Here is a 21,026-nt window from a genome sequence, read left to right on the forward strand (position 1 = left end):
CCGGAGAGCCCCCACCGCAGCGGTACCTGCGGGACGCCCCGCGACAGCCGACGCAGCCAGGGAAGCCTCGCTCCCTCCCTCTGCCGGCCGCGCGCCTACGGTCTGCGCAGCCTCACCGCCGCCGCCGCCGCCGCGCGCGCCGGGCACTTCCGGCGCCCGCACTTCCTCGCGAGAGGAAGGAGGCTGCGCGAAGGGGCGCGCGGGCTGGATCTGGATGCGGGGGCTGGGATGCGGGGGCTGGCACGCGGGCTGGAGGAGGGTGGACGAGGGCAGGTCCGAGTCTCTAAGACCGCTCGCCAGTCTGCAGGAAAGGCGAGTATACAGGTGTGTGTGCGTGCCCACAGTGCTTTTCCGTTTTCCCGGAAATTCTCTGATATGGGTGAATGGACAGTCATAGGTCTAGGGGTGAGGCCTCAGAGACGAAGGGGAGACGGAAAAGAATGCCAACTGGAGGTCCTGATCAGCGGGAGCCCCGTTTGACAGCCTCTAAACCGGTAGTTCTCAGTCCTGGTTGCTCAGTAGAATCACCTGGAGAGAATTGTTTAAACCTCCTGCCTGGACAGCACCCCAGACCAAGTAAAAGAGAATTAATACGGAATGGGACCCAGTATTTATTAAAACTGTAGGGGATTCCAATTTGCAGCCAAGGTGGGAGGACCCTGCGCTAAAACCTCTGACACAGGCAAATATATCGATTATTTATCCCATTTAAGCCTCACAACTTATTGGTAGTAGTAGCCCCACCATAACAAATGAGGACTGTGGGCTCACCCAACATCTATCCCATACCTCTTTGAGCACCTAGTGTGTGAAAGAATCTGGGACTACACATATGCACGGAGCGTGGGTTCTGCCCTAAAAGGCTCACTGGTCAGCCTGGCGGACATGTAAATCAGAACCCGTCTGATGCTTCTTTAAACAGGACACATTTAAATGTGTCAATATGCTCGAAGGTTCCCACAAGTTATGACCTGGGTTGAGAATGTGCCAGTATCATCCTGTGATGCTTGAACTTAAAATCTATGGTAGAAAGCCATCTGCCTTACACTTCTACTTGTTCAAAGGCGAAAGAGGCAGCGTGATCTTCCACTTTCAACAGTCCCTATCTTCTTCTGGACTTCTGGACCTTCTACCATCTGGACCTCGCCTCTGGGAAGTAGCTGACAGAGGTAGACTCATTCATCCAGCAACAAATATTCCAGGCACTATTTTGTGCCAGGCACTGTTCTTAACTCTAGACTTTCATGCTTACCCTGCTCTCTCTCAGAGATGGGGTTTTTCCCGTGCCTTTGCTGCAGACAATGTAGCATGTCCTCCAAATTCTTCCGAAGGCAGCATTTCTGAAGTGAGAATGGACTTGCCTTTGTTATTCATGAAATGCATTTTCAGGTGTTTTTGTTCTGGGCTGGCAATAATGGATAATCTGGATGGTGGGAGTCCAACATGTATACACCTAACATTCACCTGGAAATTGAATGCCCATTTTCCTGAAACTTATCCTGAATATGAACCCTCATACAACACATGAAAAGGACTGTTAATAGAGGTATACACACACAGTGCTACAGGACATGCACATTATGAAGCCTTCACAGAAACGTATGAATTTCCCAGAAGGTATTACAGCACAGGAAACAGCATAGGTTCCAGATGTGGCCAGGAAACAGCAAATACTTTTATGTGGCCGTGGCACCTCGTGTGTGTTGGTGGGAGTGGGGGGCAGGGATTGTTAGTGGAAATGATCAAAGGCAGCCATAGGACAAGAGGTATTAACACACAGCGTTACCGGCCTTTGCTTTCTCCCACTGCCCCATAAAGGAGATTTTAGCTTTACTCACTCCATTTCTTTGCCTTCCCCATTCTCTAAGAAAAACACTGCTTAGTCAAATTGGTTTACTTGTGCTTCTAGGGCACAGAATCAAGAGAAAAGGGGAATGCCAGAGATCAGGCATCAGTGCTTTTCAAGGAGGCAAGAGCAGGAGATATAAATATAGGGAAAATGAGAGGGGCATGCGGAGGGAAACAAAAGAGAAAATAGACTTTAAAAAGAATTTCCACACTCTGTGTACCCTCTCTCTAGTGCTTGAAAAAGAAAAATGGAAGAACTAGTTTTTTTGAAATAACTTTTTGGTAGCGAGGCTGTTTCTTTGATCACTATACCCCTTAGGCAAGTTCATACTGAGGCCTTCTTTCCACATGGTATGGTATGGGGTTGGATTTTGAAAGGCCAGGCAGCTGCCAACAGAGATTGGGAGTGGGGCGGGGGATGTTTTTGACAGCCTCACGCTGGTTCATTGGTTATTCAGGACCTTAATTCCTGTGACAAGGGTGATGAGGGGTTGAAAAGGAAGAACTGGAGATGTAAAGATGCCAGGAAGACTAGTTGGGCTGGGGCGGGCAATTCCAGAGACATTTCTGAAGGAGAATAACAAGAGCTGATTGTTTATTAGATTAGAGGAATGAAAGCAAGGGTTGGGATATTTGGGTGCACAGACTCAGGGGATACAGAACTGGTTATTGTTGGATTAGGGGTCAGGGTATGAAGGAAGTATGAGGGGGAAGGGAGGGAAAGTAGACCAGAGCAAAGGAGTTCAGTGAGGACTACCTTCAGGTGGAGGGGTGGTGTGCAAATCTATCTGTGATGGCAAACAGGCAGCTGGAAAGGTAGGTTTGAAGGGGAAAGGTCAGGGCCTGAGCAAAGGTGGGAATCCCTGTGTCCAGGGATGGAAGATGTAGTGTGTGGGATGTGACTAATCTAGGCCATGTGAAAGGCTGTTATTTTGAAAGGTCTATTTTGAAGTCATAAAATAGGTGAAACATACAAAATAAGCAAATTGAATTTGCTGGAAAGAGAAATAAATGTAGATGGTTGGTGTTAGAACTTCTCTGCCCTACTAAGTTTGCATTCATTAGGCAACAAAAAAACCCCAACTCAAAGCAGCACAAGTAATAACTAGAATGTAGAGTTATGTGCCACATAACGATGGACCACATATTCAACAGTGGTCCCATAAGATTAGTACCATATAGCCTAGGTGTGTAGTCGGCTATACCATATAGGTTTGTGTAAGTACACTCTATGATGTTCGTGCAACAATGAAATCGCCTTACTGCACGTTTCTCAGAACGTATCCCCATCATTAAGCAATGCATGACTCTACTGGCTCATGTATGTTACAAGTCCAGCAGTAACGCCAACTTCAGGGCACGCTAGATCCAGCAACTTGGTGTCACCAGGAGCCCTGCTCATGGTGTGCCTCATAAGGCTGTCTTCCCATGTGGTTACTGGAAGACTGACAACAGCAACTGGAGCTACATACTTCCTCATTCAGAGGGACAACGAATGGTTCTTCAGTGATCACAGGACAAGTCCTGAGCCTTGTTGTGATTAGACCAACATCACAAGTGTAGCTGAAATCAATCACAGATAAAGGGGATAGAATTATGCCCAATAAAAAGTTCTACCCGGAGAGCTAGAGAGGATGTCAGTCATCCCTCTCCCAAATCCCATAGCAGGCACAGTGGGGAGGGCAGGAATGATGCTGCTGAAGCAACCATTCAACAGTGTTCAATTTAACAATCCATCATCACTACTCAAAGGGGAGTTTTAAGTATGAAATGCATTTGGGAGATGTTCCATCCTGGCAGAGTGCAACGAAATTGTATCAATTCAGTGTTTTATCTCCCACAACCACTTCAGTTGCTGTTCTGGGAAAGAAATTCAGAGACCAACTCATGCGACTCCTGTCAGGAGGAAGAAGTTCTAATAAGACCTATAGAACCAGTATTTGTATGTATAGGAATTTATCCTAAGGAAATAAAAGATTTAGCATGTTCATCATAGGGTCATTTACAATAGGGAAAAAATGCAAACAACTTAGATGTCCAACCATAGGAGACTGATTTTTTTTTAAAATATGGTACATCCATACTGAAGAATATTATTATTGTTGTATATATAAAGTGATGTTCACAGTATGTTTATAAAAAAAGAGGATTACAAAATAGTATGAATCTATAATTCCATTTTTTGTGGGGGAAATTTTAAGGTGTATCTGTCTGTATAGCTATTTAGACAAGACTCTATCTGTAAGAACATACACAGAAGTTGTGAGTGGTTACCTCTGGGTGGTAGGATTAGAGTTGCTCTTCATTTTCTTTGATTTACCTGGCTCATGTATTATTTGTAAAGTTAATAGGCAGGGCCCTTAGTTTCCTTTGTCCTCCTTAAACATGTAGAATGTTTAGACTATCTCTAGGTTCCTCCCACTCCTCACCTCCACATTTGCAGATAAAGAAACTGGGCCATCTATTCAGGCTTAGTTTCTAAGAGAACACTGGATGTTACACTTCTAGTCTGCAGGGGTGTTAAGCAACTAAACAATGTAAGAATCTTATGACTGTCCAGATAATGTCCAGGGATAAAACTCATCTCTCAGAGCTTTAAGAGCTGCTTGCTCACTTTTGCTGCTTTTTTCCCTCAGTCTTGCTGAGTTAACATTTATACTAAATCACCTGAAATCAAATAGTAGAGATCTTATCTTCACATTATTGCAATGACCTTCTTAGCTGAACCTCAAGTAATTTAACCCATGTCCTAATGTTCAAATTAAAATCAAATCAAATAAGTGAAATTAGATTTTCCTTTGCATTTTGAGCAAGCTTTCCTTACGTAGGCAGCTCTAAGCATATTAGCTTCTTACTCACATAGCAGTTAGGGTTTTGAGACATAAAGTGGTATATTAAATGGCACTTCCCTTCACTCAGTCTGTACTTATGAGCAGCTACTACTCAGAGGGTGAAGAAACGTGCCCGCCTGGCCACCTGCTCCCCAGGGTTGTGGGAGGAGGAATGAGGTCATACGTGCTGCTGTTGGTTGTCACCGTGTGCAGGGCACAGCTCGAGGAGCCAGTAAACACACATAATAATGTCCACAGGCCCCTGACGTCAACAAGCTTCTAATCTGTACAGGGGAAACAAGTACAAAAAGTCGTTCTGTTACAGGGCATGATTTAAGTACCTTAGAAGTATAAATGAAAAGACACAAACACGCACAATTTTTATTTCACTGGCAAGAGATATACTGTTCTACTGGAGACACCAACAAGGACAGCACGAAGGAAGTGGCATCAGACCAGGACCTTCTGTAGGCTGTGATTTTATGTTTAAAAATTGGTCAGACTTCTTCCAGCTGTCTAGTATTTTATAGATTGCTTCGAAGGGGCCAGACATCAACTTAAGTGTTTTCCTTAAAATAACCTTGAAAGCTGAATGGTTGTAAGTGTAAAGACTCCCAGATCAGGCTGCCAATCTTGTTTACACAGCACATCCCAACATTTAAACCCTCAATGTTAGGATAGTCCTCCTATTGACTCTAAATTCCTTCCAATATTGTTTAGGTCCATCTTCCTTTTTTCAGTACTTATAAGAAAGAGAACAGAGCAAATCCTTTCCATATCTTAGGCATGCCTTCTGTTATGGTCTGAATTATGTCCCCAAAAATCTATATATTGAAGCCCTAACCCCCAGTACCTCAGAATAGGACTATATTTGGAAATAGAGCCTTTAAAAAGGAGACTGAGGTAAAATGAGGCCATTAGGATGGGCCCTAATCCAGTCTGACTGGTATCCTTATAAGAAGGAAATTTGGACACAAAGAGACACCAGTGATGCACACACACAGAAGAAAGACCATGTGAAGATATGGTGAGAAGGCAGCCATCTGCAAGCTATGGACAGAGGTTAGGAAGAATCAAACCTGCCAACACTTTATCTTGGACTTCCAGCCTCCAGAACTGAGAGAAAATAAATCATTGTTGTATAAGCCACTCAGTCTAAGATATTTTGTTATGACAGCCCTAGCAAAGTAATGCACCCACCACGTGAAACATCTAGAAAATTCCATGCTTTCATCAAATTTTTATTAAGTACCTACAATGCATGAGACACATAATAGTGTATAAAATGGGTGCTGACATTAAAAAATTGAAATCTTATGGGGAAATAGAATCTGTGAATATAATCACAGAATAATACATGAAAAGTGCCTCAAGTCTGGTGCAGAATGCCAAGGGTTTCAGAGGGAAGGGTATTGGTTGGTATCAGGGACTCACTGCAAGAATTCCCAGAAGAGAAGGGGACTTAGGCCAAGGCCTGAAGTCTCCATAAGACTATGGAAGGAAATATTCCAAACAGAAAGAAAAGAATAGGATGAAAAGATTAAGGCATACTGGAGAAACAAATTAGTCTAAATATCAGACAAAATTTATGAATAAACCTGAAATCTGATCATTCAGGACCTCAGAATGACTGTGTAGTTCATTAAATTTTGTAATATAAGCAAGCAGCAGAATGAAATTTAGCTGTAATTATTTAAGAAAGATGTCCCTTTGGATCTAGGAGTGACATCAGCATCATGGTGGAGTGAGTTGTTCCCTTTGTCTCTCCCCTGAGTCACAACTAAACGGACATTCACTAACCAACAGAGGATTCCCTACACAGCACAATAGGATCCACACAGCCATACATCTGAAGGTAGGAGGACTGGATCCCCAGGAAACAGTGGAACTAGGTGAATGGACCCCTCCCCCTGTCCAGTCGCAGTGATCTGGGTTGCAGGTCCTTACACAGATGCCAGTGCAACTGTAAGAGGAGGCAGGGTAGCCCGGCCTGCACGTGAACACTTGCAGAGTGGTAGCCTGGCCCACAGGAACACTCACCATGCACCAGGGGCTCCTCCTGTGGGACTGCTCCCGACCAAGCGGCATGGCTCAGTGCCTGCAAAGAAGCCTCCACCAAGCGCCACAGCTGAGCTGACACCCACGAACACAGAGCCAGTCAGTGTGTGGAAGAAAGTGCCCCTCCTCTCCCACCTAATGCACCAGTTTGGCCAGTCCCCTGCCAAGTACAACAGTCCCACACCAGAGTGACCTGCCCTGCCTGCACATGCACACATCACCTGCCAAGCAGCTGTGGACCATGAGCAAATGCAGAGAAGCCCTACCAGCACAACTTCCAGCAGACAGGATGGGATCAGAAAGGGCAGATCCTGTCCCCACAAGCAGTGGCCGGTGGAATCTGTGACCTGATAATACCACAAATGCAGCACTGGCAAAGGATCAATTCATCTAACACCATGAAGAAATACACTAACACTTTAGAGCAGAAGGAAAATGACAAGTCTCCAGAAATAAATCCTGAACTCACAGAAATTTACAATCTAAATGACAGAGAATTCAAAATACTTGTCATAAAGAAACTCAACAAGTTACAAGAAAACTCAGAAAGACAGTTCAATGAGCTCAGGAATAAAACTAATGAGCAGAAATAATACTTCACCAAAGAGACTGAAACTCTAAAAATAAAAAAAAAAAAAAACCACCAAACAAAAATTCTGGATATTAAGAACACAATTAATGAGATAAAACATAATCTAGAATCCATAAAAAATAGAGCTGACATTATAGAGGACAGAAGCAGTGATTTAGAGGATAGAAATATAGAAATGCTTCAGGTGGAAGAGGAGAAAGAACTAAGGTTTTTGAAAAATGAAGAAATTTTTTGAGAAATATCCAAATCAATTAGGAAAAGCAACATAAGGATTATAGGTATTCCAGAGAGAGAAGTGAGGGTGAAAGGAGAAGAGAGCTTGTTCAAAGAAACTGTAGCTGAGAAATTCCCAAAACTGGGAAAGAACTGGAGTTACAATTATGTGAAGCCAAAAAAACTCCTAATTACATCAATGCAAAAAGACCTTCTCCGAGGCATATAATAGTAAAACTGGCAAAAGTCAATAACAAAGAGAAAATATTAAGGGAAGCCAGGCAGAAGAAAATAACCTACAAAGGAACTCCTATGAGGCTTTCAGTGGATTTCTCAGCAGAAACCTTACAGCTAGGACAGAATGGGATGATATATTCAAAATATTGAAAGACAAAAACTTTCAGCCAAGAATACTCTATCCAGTGAAACTATCCTTCAGATACGACACAGAAATAAAAGCTTTCCCAGATAAACAAAAGCTGAGGGAGTTCATCACCACTAGGTCTGCCTTACAAAAAATGTTGAAAGGAGCTCTCCCATCTGAAACAAAAGAGCAAAGGTTTACCCTGAGCAAGGGGATAAATAGAGCCAGAAAATTGCAGCTCTATATCAGAATAGGTTAGTAAACACAATTATAACATAAAAGACAAAGGGACAGAAAGCATCAAAAATAACTATGAATACTTCAATTTAGTCACAAACTCACAACACAGGAAAGAACAATTTGTGACAACAATATCTCAGAAGAGGAGGAGGAAAGGGATGGAAGCTCCTTAGGCTAATGGAGATAAGAGGCTATCAGAAAATGGACTATCACATCTATGAGATCTTTTATACAAACCACATGGTAACCACTAAACAAAAAGAGCAGAGACACAAATCATAAATAATGAGAAAACCATCAGAGAAAACCACCAAACTGAAATGGCAGTCAGAAATACAAGGGAAAAGAAACAATGGAAATATAGAACAACTGGAAAACAAGAGATAAAATGGGAGTATTAAGCCCCCATATATCAATAATCTCTCTAAATGCAAATAGATTGAATTCTCCAATCAAAAGACACAGAGTGGCTGGATGGATAAAAAACAAGACCCAACAATTTGCTGCCTCCAGAAAACACATCTCAGCTCTAAAGACAAACATAGGCTCAGCGTGAAGAGATGGAAGATGATACTCCAAGCAAATGGCAAACAAAGAAAAGAAGGTGTTGCCATACTTACAGCAGACAACGCGGACTTCAAAATACAAAAGACAATGTGGGACAAAGAAGGGCGGTAAATAATGATAAAAGGGACATTCCACCAAGAGGATGTAGCACTTATAAATATATATGCACCTAACACAGAAGCACCAAGGTATATAAAGCAACTATTAACAGACCTAAAGGAAGAAATTGATAGCAACACAATAATAGTCAGGGACCTCAACATCCCACTTACATCAATGGATTGATCATTCAGACAGAAAGTCAACAAGGAAACACTGGCCTTAAATGAAATACTAGACCAGATGGGCTTGATATATATAGAACATTCCATCCCAAAAAAGCAGAATATACATTCTTCTCAAGTGCACATGGGACATTCTCAAAGACAGACCATATTTTGGGAAACAAGGCAAGCCTCAATAAATTTAAGAAGATTGAAATCATATCAAGCATCTCTTCCAATCACAATGCTAAGACACTAGAAATCAACTACAAGAAAAAGGCTGGGAAAGTCACAAATATGTGGAGACTAAACAACATGCTACTGAACCACCACTGGATCAATGAAGAAATCAAAGGAGAAATCAAAAACTACCCAGAGATAAATGAAAATGAAAACACAATATACCAACTCTTATGAGATGCAGCAAAAGCGGTGCTAAGAGGGAAATTCATAGTAATACAGGCCTACCTCAACAAACAAGAAAAAGCTCAAGTAAGTAATCTTAAACTACACCTAACAGAACTAGAAAAAGAACAAAGCCCAAAGTCAGCAGAAAGAGGAAAATAAAAATTAGAACAGAAATAAATGAAATAGAGACTAAAAAAATAGAAAGGATCAATGAAAATAAGAGCTGAGGTTCTTTGAGAAAATAAACAAAACTGACAAACCCTTAGCCAAACTAAAAAAAAGAGAGAAGGCTCAAATAAATAAAATTACGAATGAAAGAAGAGATATTACAACAGCTACCACAGAAATACAAAGGATTATAAGAGAATGCTATGAAAAACCATATGACAACAAATTGGACAACCTATAAAAAATGCACAAATTCTTGGACTCATACAACATCCCAAAACTGATCCAAGAAGATAGAGAGAATCTGAATAGACCAACCACAAGTTAAGAGATTGAAACAGTAATCAAAAACCTCCCAAAAAACAAAAATCCAGGATCAAATGGCTACTCTGGAGAATTCTACCAAAGATTGAAAGATTTCATACCTATCCTTCTCTAACTATTCTAAAAAACTGAAGAAGACAGAACACTTCCTAACTCATTCTATGAGGCCAACATTACCCCAATACCAAAACCAGACAAGGACAACACAAAGAAGGAAAACACAAGCCAATATTGCTGATGAACATAGATGCAAAAATCCTCAACAAAATATTGGCAAATCAAATAAAGCAATACATTAAAAGGCTCATACACTATGATCAAGTGCGATTTATTCTATGGATGCAGGGATGGTTCAACATCCACAGATCGAACAATCAATGTGACACACCACATTAACAAAATGAGGAATAAAAATTACAGGATCATCTCAATAGATGCAGAGAAAGCATTTGACAAGATCCAACATCCATTGACAATAAAAACTCTCAATGAAATGAGCATAGAAGGAAAGTACCTCAACATAATAAAGACCATATATGACAAACTCACAGCCAACATCATACTCAACAGTGAAAAACTGAATGTCATCCCTCTGAGAACAGGAACAAGACAAGGGTGCCCGCTCTTGCCACTCCTATTCAACATAGTACTGGAGTTTTTGGCCAGAGCAATTAGGCAAGAAAAAGAAATAAAAAGTATCAAAAAAAGGAAGGAAGAAGTGAAACTCTCGTTGTTTGTGAATGACATGATTCTTTATATAGAAAATCCTAAAGGGGCTGGCCCGGTGGCCGAGTGGTTAAGTTCACATGCTCCACTTTGGCGGCCCAGGGTTTCGCTGGTTCAGATCCCGGGAGAGGACAGGGCACCACTCATCAAGCCATGCTGAGGCGGCATCCCACATAGCAGAACTAGAAGGACCTACAACTAGAATATACAACTATGTACTGGGGGGTCGGGGGGGCTTTGGGGAGGAGAAGAAGAAGAAGAAAAAAAACAGGCACATTGGCAACAGACATTAGCTCAGGTGCAAATCTAAAAAAAAGAAAACCCTAAGGAATCCACTGAAGGGGCCAGCCCTGTGGCCAAGTGGTTAAGTTCGAGCACTGCACTTTGGCAGCCCAGGGTTTTGCCAGTTCAGATATTGGGCGCGGACATGGCACTGCTCATCAGGCCACAGTGAGACGGCGTCCCACGTGCCACAACTAGAAGGACCCACAACTAAAAAATACACCACTATGTACTGGGGGGATTTGGGGGAGAAAAAGCAGAAAAAAAAAAAAAAGAATCCACTGGAAAACTATTAGAAATAATTAACAACTAGAGCAAAATTGCAGGGTACAAAATCAACTTACAAAAATCAGTTGCACTTCTTTACCCTAATAATGAACTAACAGAAAGAGAAGTCAAGAATACAATCCCATTTTCAATTGCAACAAACAGAATAAAATATATAGGAATAAATTTAACCAAGGAGGTGAAAGACCTATACACTGAAAACTATACAACATTATTGAAAGAAATAGAAGAAGACATAAAGAAATGGAAAAATAGGGGGCTGGCCCAGTAGCATAGTGGTTAAGTTCACACAATGTGCTTCGGCAGCCCAGGGTTTGCAGGTTCAGATCCCAGTTGGGTAGGGGCACACCGCTCATCAAGCCACACTGTGGCAGCATCCCATATACAAAGTAGAGGAAGATAGGCACAGATGTTAGCTCAGGGTCAGTCTTCCTCACAAAAATAAAATAAAGAAATGGAAAGATAATGGAAATTATGAAATGGATTGGAAGAATAAACATAGTTAAAATGTCCATATTACCTAAAGTAATCTATAGATTCAATACAACCTCAATCATAATCCCAATGACATTCTTCACAGAAATAGAACAAAGAATCCTAAAATTTATATGGAACAACAAAAGACCCAAAATAGCCAAAGCAATCCTGAGGAAAAAAGAACAAAGCTGGAGGCATCACAATTCCTGGCTTCAAAATATACTACAAAGCTATAGTTATCAAAACAGCATGGTGCTGGTGCAAAAACAGACACACAGATCAATGGAACTGAATTGAAAGCCCAGAAATAAAACCACACATCTATAGACAGCTAATCTTTGACAGAGGGGCCAAGAAGATATAATGGAGAAAGGAAAAGTCTCTTCAGTAAATGGTGTTGGGGAAACTGGGCAGCCACATGAAAAAGAATGAAAGTAGGCCAGTATCTTACACCATACACAAAAATCAACTCAAAATGGATTAAAGACTTGAACGTAAGACCTGAAACCATGAAACTCCTACAAGAAAATAATAGGTAGTGCACTCTTTGACACTGGTCTCAGAAGCATTTTTTCAAATACCATGTCTACTCAGGCAAGGTAAACAAAAGAAAAAATAAACAAGTGGGACTACATCAGACTAAAGAGTTTCTTCAAGGCAAAGTAAACCAGGAACAAAATGAAAAGACGACTCACTAACTGGGAGAAAATATTTGCAAATAATATATCCCACAAGAGGTTAATTTCCAAATATATAAAGAACTCATATATCTCAACAACAACAAAAAAACAACCCAATCAAAAAATGGGCAGAGGATAAAACAGACGTTTTTCCAAAGCAGATAAACAGATGGCCAACAGACTTATGAAAGATGTTCAACATCACTCATCATCAGGAAAATGCAAATCAAAACTACACTGAAATAGCACCTCACATCCGTCAGAATGGCTATAATTAACAAGACGAGAAATAAAGTGTTGGAGAGGATGTGGAGAAAATGGAACCCTCATACACTGCTGATGGGAATGCAAACTGGTGCAGCTACTACAGAAAACAGTATGGAGATTTCTCAAAAAATTAAAAATAGAACTACCATACGATCTGTGCACCCTTATGTTCTCTGCAGCATTATTCACAATAGCCAAGACGTGTAAGCAACCCATGTGCCCATCAATTGATGAATGGATAAAGAAGATGTGGTGTGTATGTATATACACTGGAATACTACTCAGCTATAAAAAAAGACAGAATCGTCCCATTTGCAACAACATGGATGGACCTTGAGGGTATTATGTTAAGCCAGATAGAGAAAGACCTTATGATCTCACTCATATGTGGAAGATAAACAAACACATGGATAAAGAGAACAGGTCAGTGGTTACCAGAGGGGAAGCAGGTGGAGGAGTGGGCAAAAGGTGTAAAGGGGCACATATGTATGATGATGGATAGAAACTAGACTATTGGTGCTGAGCACAATGCAGTCCATACAGAAACTGATATATAATAATGTATACCTGAAATTACACAATGTTATAAACCAATATGACCTCAATAAAATAATTTTTACAAAATGCCTCTTTAAAAAGCTTAGAAAGTTCTATCTGTCAAATTTCAGGGATTTTCTTCTATTGTTGTTTTGAGTAGGTATCTTAATGTTCAGATATGCAGATTTCTAATTAGAACAAATGACCTCATCTCCCATCACACTTACCTCCCAGAGACATTTTTACATCCTATTAGTTTATTCTCTGAGAAAAGAAAGAAGAAATTAAGTCCTTCAAATTAGTAGTAACTGAATACAAGAACAGACTCACCAAATTTCCTATTTTTAACTTTCTAGGAAGGTAACAAAGTTTTAAAATACATAATTCTTGATTATAAGCAACACTCTATTTCCTCAATTGTAGGATGTGCTTTTTTTTTCACATTTCAAGGTATGTCTAAAATTTAATATGTATCATTAATGAGACATGGAGCTTTTCCCCTGAAAAGCTATGATTACATCAATACTGCATTTTACAATTGATTGTATCTTAAAACTAAGAAAATACAGTGATGATAATAAACCACTGGCCATCAGGACCCAATTCTTCAGTAGTCATGGTCCCTTAGGTGTCTGAGTTTCAGGGCAGATTTCAATAGGTTTTTCTATAGTATCGTGGACACCAGGGAAGTCAGGCAATGTCTATATCCATGCCCGAATCAGAGAAAGGAACTCTCACAATGATTCTACAAGGTTCAGATCTCATCCAGTCACCTCAAAATCTGCCCTTCCTATCACCAAAGCAACCCACGTAAAAAAGGGGGCAAGAGAAGAGTTTTCTGATGCTTGTTAGTGCAGGAGCTCAGCACATCTTTTGATGTCACCTGATGTACACCACTATCACACCGATCAGGGCCATGCTTGAGTATTCCACATGAGGCGTCACACAGTCCTAATTTAAATACCAGATGGAATTTAAACACCAGATGAGGGCAGTTCTACCTTTACTCACAGGGCTCTAGCTAAGCCCAAGCAAAGATGCCTCCAAACTTGCTCCAAAGCAGTTGTTTGAGAACAAGAGAAAAGTCATTATGCAAACGCAAGCCATTCAAAGTTATTCAGTCCTAAGGAGATAAGGTCAGATACCTAGCAGAGAAATGGGGAGACCAATTGTTTGTTCTCAGAGTTCAAACTACACCCTTCTGTGCTATGGTACTGGACCACCAGATGTTACCATTAGGGCTCAGTAGCCATCTTCACTTGTTAACATTTCTCACCAATAACAGAACTGAGAACCAGGCACATGTGCCTCATTTAATTCAATCACAAAACAAACCTGAGGTGTAACTATTATTATCTCCATTATAATAATGAAGAAACGGGCTTCTAGAGTGAATGACCTGGCCAAGGACATACAGCCAGGAAGAGTTAGTCAAATTAGGAATGAGGAGTTTTAATCACAAAACTATTCTGCTTTCTGCTACTCCTTTTACAAAGAGAGAAACTTACTGTCTAGGTTAAAAGACACTGATATGACAGAGCAAGTCATAATTCTAAATACCTCATTCATTCAACAAACATTTGATTCTATATCATCAAAGGACAACTGCAAAAAGTACTTGAAAAATAAATATTTAATAATAATGTAACCATAATTATAATCTTTATATTTCGACTGCCTTTGTCAAAATTCCTTCCATCATCTTCAGATTCTGTCTAAAAATAATTGTACACTGTAATTCTCTTTATAAGTGGGGTTTAAGCCATTGTACAGTATTTTAATGCTTAATTTAAAAGATTTATATAACAACATACTTTTATGTTCAATGTAAACAAAACCTCAGGTTTTCATTTTCATTTTCTTCTGACACTCTCTGCAAAAGAATACTGTATGCCCATTTTCCAGATAAAAGAGGCTAAAATAATATGATTGGAAGAGAGAAAAAAGGTACAGATAGGGAGCTAGTAAACCAGCTAAGGATGGAACAACTCCCCAGGTCTCCAGAGAGGCTGCTGAGGGGTCTATCAACCAGCAAATACCACCTGCCTATTATCCAGCTTAGAAAGGCGCATACTTTTGAAAGCGACAGAATTTAAGTCCAGTGCGGCACTTTCAGAAAATGGCATCAAAGGTTGGACTATAAATCTTTCTTATTCTCAAGTCACTGGACATTTAAGAGCAAAGATATTGATGGGCTGTTTCTCTCCTTTCCTTTTTCCTTGTAACAGATGTATGATTCATGGATTGTCCTTTAGTGGTCTCCATTTTCATCTTATTACTTTTTCTCTGCTTCTTCTTTCTGACAGCTCTGAAAAACAAGGCGCTAAATTATTTTGCAGAATGAGCACAGTGAATTATGTAATTATGTTGAAGTTTAATTAAATAGCTAACCAAATAAGAAAACAGAAGAAAGAATTTACTGTATTATAAGCATAAATCCACAGAATCCTAACCATAATAACAAGGAGATAGTCAGAGGCCTGACCAAGCAAAATGTTTCAGAAAAGAAATTTCTTTGAAAGATGGTTACTACAGATTTAGAACAACCTATTTGAGACAAACACACCACAGAGGTAAATAGCCAAGCCAATGAGTTGGAGGTTTTTTTGGTTAGGTTTTGTTTTTATTTTTTTGGGACTGCTCAACTCAGCACTTCAATTTCCAAATCCCTGAATTACATTTTTCAGAAAAAGGACCGACACATTTGGCAGTAAGCAGAGGTAGAAAAATGAAATAGCACAATGGAAAAAAACTGACAACACTTAAAGATGCCCATCTTATAAGTCTTACAGCTAATTTTCCCTTCCTCAGTAGGTCTAAAAGTCCTGACGTGTGCCACATGGGATGTCCACATTTTATGATCTCTGTTTTCATAATGACTAACCTCACAATGAAGAAGTTGGAACTCACCCTCTAAAAACACTAAACTACCCAGCAAAAAATAGACCCTTTGCTTCTGGTGTTCTCTGAACTAAGTTACAGGCAGTCTATAGCTGAGAAAGATTACTGGTCTGTTCATTCACTTTCTCCAAGCTAGCAGCATCAGGCCATTTATCCTATCACAAAGCAAGGAATGGGCTGGGCTGCCAGGACTGGCAAACCTGGAAACTTCCCATGGCTACTCAGCAATATCAATCGTTAGATTCACTTCTCCTAAACCACAAGTCCTAGGGAAAAGCTTATTCTTGATCTTCCCAGGACCAAAACCTGGGAAAGGAGCTTGATAAACAGTATATAATCCCCCCGTGGACCAAACTCAGGCCTCACTTTTCTTCATTCAGGACCTATGTTAAGTGTTAAGAATACAAAAATGAATGCATAATCTCTGACTTGAAGGAGCAAGGAGACTGACACAGGCAGATATTAACCTTCCCTTTCCTTCCCAATATTTTTTAGGGGAAGAAATTGAGGCTATGAAATCATCCAGGGAGGAAGTGGCAGAACCAGCTTGATTCTAGAACCTATGCTCCTAATTACCTTGATACTGTATACTCTACCATAAATCATTCAGGTACGTAAAATGCTAAGCATATACTAATCACTAAATAAATATTAGCTATTAGTAGTAGCTCTATACAACTATTATTCAAAATTTTGCTTGACAACTTTAAATTTTTTTATATTTAGATTCTGCTGTATGAACTTTGGTATTCTGTCGGTTCAAAATAAAATAGTCATCTTTATACTCTTTTGTGCATGTTCTATAAATCTCCTTTTGGTCCAGCTATTTTTTAAAAGTAGGATAATGTCCTGATAAGTGATAATTTAGCAAATTTAATGAAGTATAATCTCTTGATGGCAAAGTCAATGAAGCTATGCATGCCTGTAGACAAAATTTAAACAAATTTTCTTTGGCTTATCCACTTATAAAAAGAATTAAACATGAACCAGATTTCATTAGAGGATACAGGAAAAAAACAGAAAATATTCATTTGTAATAGGAATAAACAAACCTTTATCCAGAGATAAAATCTTTCAACAGTGATAAACTGATTTGAATATAAATCAATTAATTGTTTTATTTTGTCTTAAAATTAAATTGACCTAGTATTTGTCCTCTAAATCATAGATATTTATGTAACTGATAAAATGAGATTTAGCCACAAGAGGGAGCCAGCGTCATTCTAGTTCACAACCAAAGGAAAGTTAATACTAAAGAAAAACAAATTAATATGATAGCTATAAAATACATAAGATGAAAAGATCTTTTATGCCACATATGCTAAAAAGGCTATTAAAATTATTTTTTACTATTGTAAAGAAAAAAATTTGCCTTGTCAATTTCATTATAAAAAATATTATTTTAAAGCAGTATCTGAAGATAACTATTAACAGGAGTTTAGGAGTTCTCTCTGAGAGAAGAAAGTAATACTATTTAAGAATTATCAGATATACTACATCCTAAGGGATTTGCTCTTTGAATTAAACTTTGGAAAATCTAGTACTAAAAGATACTAGATGATTTCCCTGAATGAAAACAATATATCAGTACCAAATAGACTAGCCGTGGCTGTTTAAGAATCAAAGAAGAGCCTTCAAGATATCACCAAAATGAAAATTCAGTTTCCATGTATCATAAGATCACAGAATCAAAGGCTGAGCATGTTACTGGCTCTTGTTTCCAACCAGGATTACATTGTAAATAGTGCAACAATCCCAGACCAATAGTTTATTAGGTTGTATTCTATTCTTGAAGGTTTCTAAGGAAAAATATTCTATAAAATTCTTTAATACACCTCTTTAATTAATTTAAAAAATTCCACTTCTACCCTGGATTACTTAGTGGAAATAATTATTTAAAGTAAAGTTGGTTAAAAAAAAAAATGAAAAAGGCAGTTTAAATAGTAAGGCAGAATTCAAATGGCTGGGCCTTAATGGAAAAAAATAATTTCCACTGACCAAAAAAATAAAAATAAATAAACAAAGGGAAAAGAATTCTAATACAATCATAAATAGTTACTAAAGCATCAGATGCTTCTAATACTAATAGATGTTTTTTTCATCACAAGTCATATGATAGCTGAAAACTTTTATCCTAATCTCAATTTTCATGTAACGTTAAACTTGGCTATCTGGTTTTCATATCAATAAACAAGAGGACTCAATACCTATCATCCCTTTTAGTTTAAACAAAAAAAAGTATATGGGGCCGGCCCCATGGCCAAGTGGTTAAGTTCGAGCGCTCTGCTGCGGCGGCCCAGGGTTTTGCAGGTTTGTATCCTAGCCGCGGACATGGCACCGCTCATCAGGCCATGCTGAGGCGGCGTGCCACATGCCACAACTAGAAGAACCCACAACTAAAATACACAACTATGTACCAGGGGGATTTGGGGAGAAAAAGAAAAAAAAAAAAAGAAGAAGATTGGCAACAGTTGTTAGCTCAGGTGCCAATCTCTTAAAAAAAAAAAAAGTATAGTCATTCAAGTTAGCCCAGTTGAAACAGTAATGGTTTTTCTAAATATGCTATTGTCATCAGTATAACTTTGTTCTGAATTATAACCAATACCAAATATTGGTGGGAGAAGTGAAAATAATCATAGAAAAAAATAAAAATTAAAAGTTTAAATATTTAAGTATTAAATGTCTAAATGTTTTTCTTGAAGTCTAACATAATTTAAAGAAATAATTTCCTTTTCCAATGTGTGCACTGTGGAATTACACACTGCATTCCATCTAAATGCCTTCTCCAGCCTCACTGGCTATCACACATTTATATCCGATTTGTCCCGAGTTAAAGTTCATGTCCTTCAATAAAGCCTGACCTCTCACCCCACAAACTATAATTTCACATGAAACATACGAGATAGAAACTTAGCCATTTTCTACCTCATATTTTGGTTATTTTCATGTCTTACCTGTAAAATTTTAAGCTCATCTTCATATCCCTCCTCCCCCTTCTATGCAAACAATACCTAACAGTGAAAGCAACAATTAATTCTGAATCCTCTAACTATTGTATACTTTTGTGGATTGCTCTATACAAATCACATAAGGAAGATTTTTTTCTAGTAAATAGAAGAATTCAACTAACTTGTTAACTTTCTTAGATGTAGAGATGTTAGGACAAGTACTACGTTTATGATCTAATTCACCACAAACAAAGCAGCCGTCTTTAGGGCCCTCGCAAGAATGATCTGGAAGAGCGCAGTGATTGCAAATGCTACAGTGGATCCAGGCTGTAAAATAAAAGTTAAGTTTTAGAAGAGATTCATTTAATGTAATTTTTCATTTGATTAACCTTTATGATAGGGAAGCATAAATAGTGTTTACTTCAAACCTTGTGACTCGTTTGCATAGCTGGTTATAATTTCACTGAAAAGGCCAAACCCACGTAAACCAGCTAAGTTCTTTCTGATTCACGGCAACAAATGCAGCCCTCCTCCAGTGACTCATGGGCTGAGAGCCACTGACAATGGGGGCCGGCTGAGTGAACCAAAGCCCTATGAAAATGAGCCAAACCGAAAGCCACACTGAAACAGGTGAGCGGGCACATCTCTCTATGAAGGAGAGAACGTACATTTTGGTAATTATAAAAATTAAAAAGCAAGTAAATTACTGCAGGTCTCTATATTTTTTCTTTTATAAATACAATTAAATAAAAATCCTATTTAGATGAAGAAAACTGAGATGTTTCCATAAGTTCTCAAACACTAAGTCTAAATACTTACAAGGCTTTACACACTTTTTGCAGAAAAAGCAATGGTTCCATTTCCTGCCATCCTACAAAAACAATTTTTAAATTATGTTTAATTTGTCATTAAAAATCAAGTTCCACGATTAAAAATTAAAAATGTCTTATGAAAATCTGTGTAAATTATTCATTCCTTATTTCTCACTTTCCTGAGCTTCACAATTAAATACTTTGATTTCAATTTATGCATTTCTCCACTCAATTCAAATACCTCTTGATGAGTCCCAATTTCCTTAACTCTAAAACTGAGGGATTTATCTAAATGGTCTTGAAAGTCCACTTCAGCTCAAGCAACTCAATCTGCACAAAAAAGGACTCAATGAAAATTTCAAGAGAATTGATTCATAATTTTTATGGTCTATCTGGCATAACCCTTAATAAAATCCGTATTTGAGAACTTAATGTAATTAGAAAGATAGAGATTTTAGGTTACTATTTGGGTAATTTGATAACTGAAATAAAATATACCTAGAAAAGTGCATAAAACACAACATGTCCAGTTTCATGAGTATTAAACACTGATGAACCCCAAAGGCCAGGAAATAGAATGCCACCAGCCCCCAGACACTTCCCCACACACATGCCCCTCCCAGTCCAGCATTCCTCCTTCCCTCTGAGTAACACCTGCTCTGGTTTCTGTGATGGTCACTTCCTCACTTTTGTTTATTTTTACCACTTATATGCACATCTCTAAATAATACAGCTTTGTTTTCCTCATTTTGACCTTTATATGATCTGGTCATTAATTTTTTAAAACGAAGACTACAGATAATATCTAAACTAATTGAAAATATATGTAATCAGATGTGTTATAAAAACAAGTATAACCTGCAACAAAATTACAAAGTCATGAAAAGTATACTTTCTAATAGTTATAAAAATACAGCCTCTCCTGTGGAGAATAATATGTGCTTATCAGCCAAACTAAACTTCACATGTTCTCTCTGACTGGATTTAGTTAAACTAACAGAGCAACTTCAGGATGATCCCACCTTCCTACAAAAATAAATAGGAGGTATGTCCCTTGCAGTCCTTCCTCATCTGTAAGAGCAAGGAGTAACTGCGCCAGTCTGCTAGGACTGCCGGGAGGAGTACCTGTCAGTCCATACCGGGACAGCTCTTAGGAAGGGCCTGGCTCATAACACGTGCACAGTGCATGTTATTAATTGTTATTTCATCAGAACAGTGATGGTATCCAATAG

General features: G+C 38.9%; 2 protein-coding genes and 1 long non-coding RNA gene across 5 annotated transcripts in view; 1 reads left to right on the forward strand and 2 right to left on the reverse strand.

Annotated features, from left to right (window-relative positions):
* Positions 1–322, reverse strand: part of ANAPC4 (anaphase promoting complex subunit 4) — a 52,932-nt gene extending 52,610 nt beyond the window's left edge. For both annotated transcript variants that reach the window (XM_023638275.2, XM_014738762.3), the window contains exon 1: positions 27–322. The gene's annotated coding sequence lies outside the window, so the exon portion shown is untranslated. The remainder of the gene's footprint in view (positions 1–26) is intronic.
* On the forward strand, positions 171–17,964 carry LOC111772940 (uncharacterized). Its single transcript, XR_002807107.2, has 3 exons — positions 171–324; positions 1,065–1,169; positions 16,530–17,964. It is a non-coding gene; the product is annotated as an uncharacterized lncRNA (long non-coding RNA).
* Positions 14,749–21,026, reverse strand: part of ZCCHC4 (zinc finger CCHC-type containing 4) — a 43,056-nt gene continuing 36,778 nt past the window's right edge. For both annotated transcript variants that reach the window (XM_005608844.4, XM_001499564.6), the window contains 3 exons: positions 19,802–19,853; positions 19,165–19,309; positions 14,749–15,441 (listed from right to left, as the gene is read on the reverse strand). In XM_005608844.4, the coding sequence (XP_005608901.2) occupies positions 15,306–15,441; positions 19,165–19,309; positions 19,802–19,853 (333 nt within the window). In that variant the 3' untranslated portion in view covers positions 14,749–15,305. The remainder of the gene's footprint in view (positions 15,442–19,164; positions 19,310–19,801; positions 19,854–21,026) is intronic.

The sequence above is a fragment of the Equus caballus genome, chromosome 3 (assembly GCF_041296265.1).
Source record: "Equus caballus isolate H_3958 breed thoroughbred chromosome 3, TB-T2T, whole genome shotgun sequence".
Lineage (NCBI taxonomy): Eukaryota > Metazoa > Chordata > Mammalia > Perissodactyla > Equidae > Equus > Equus caballus.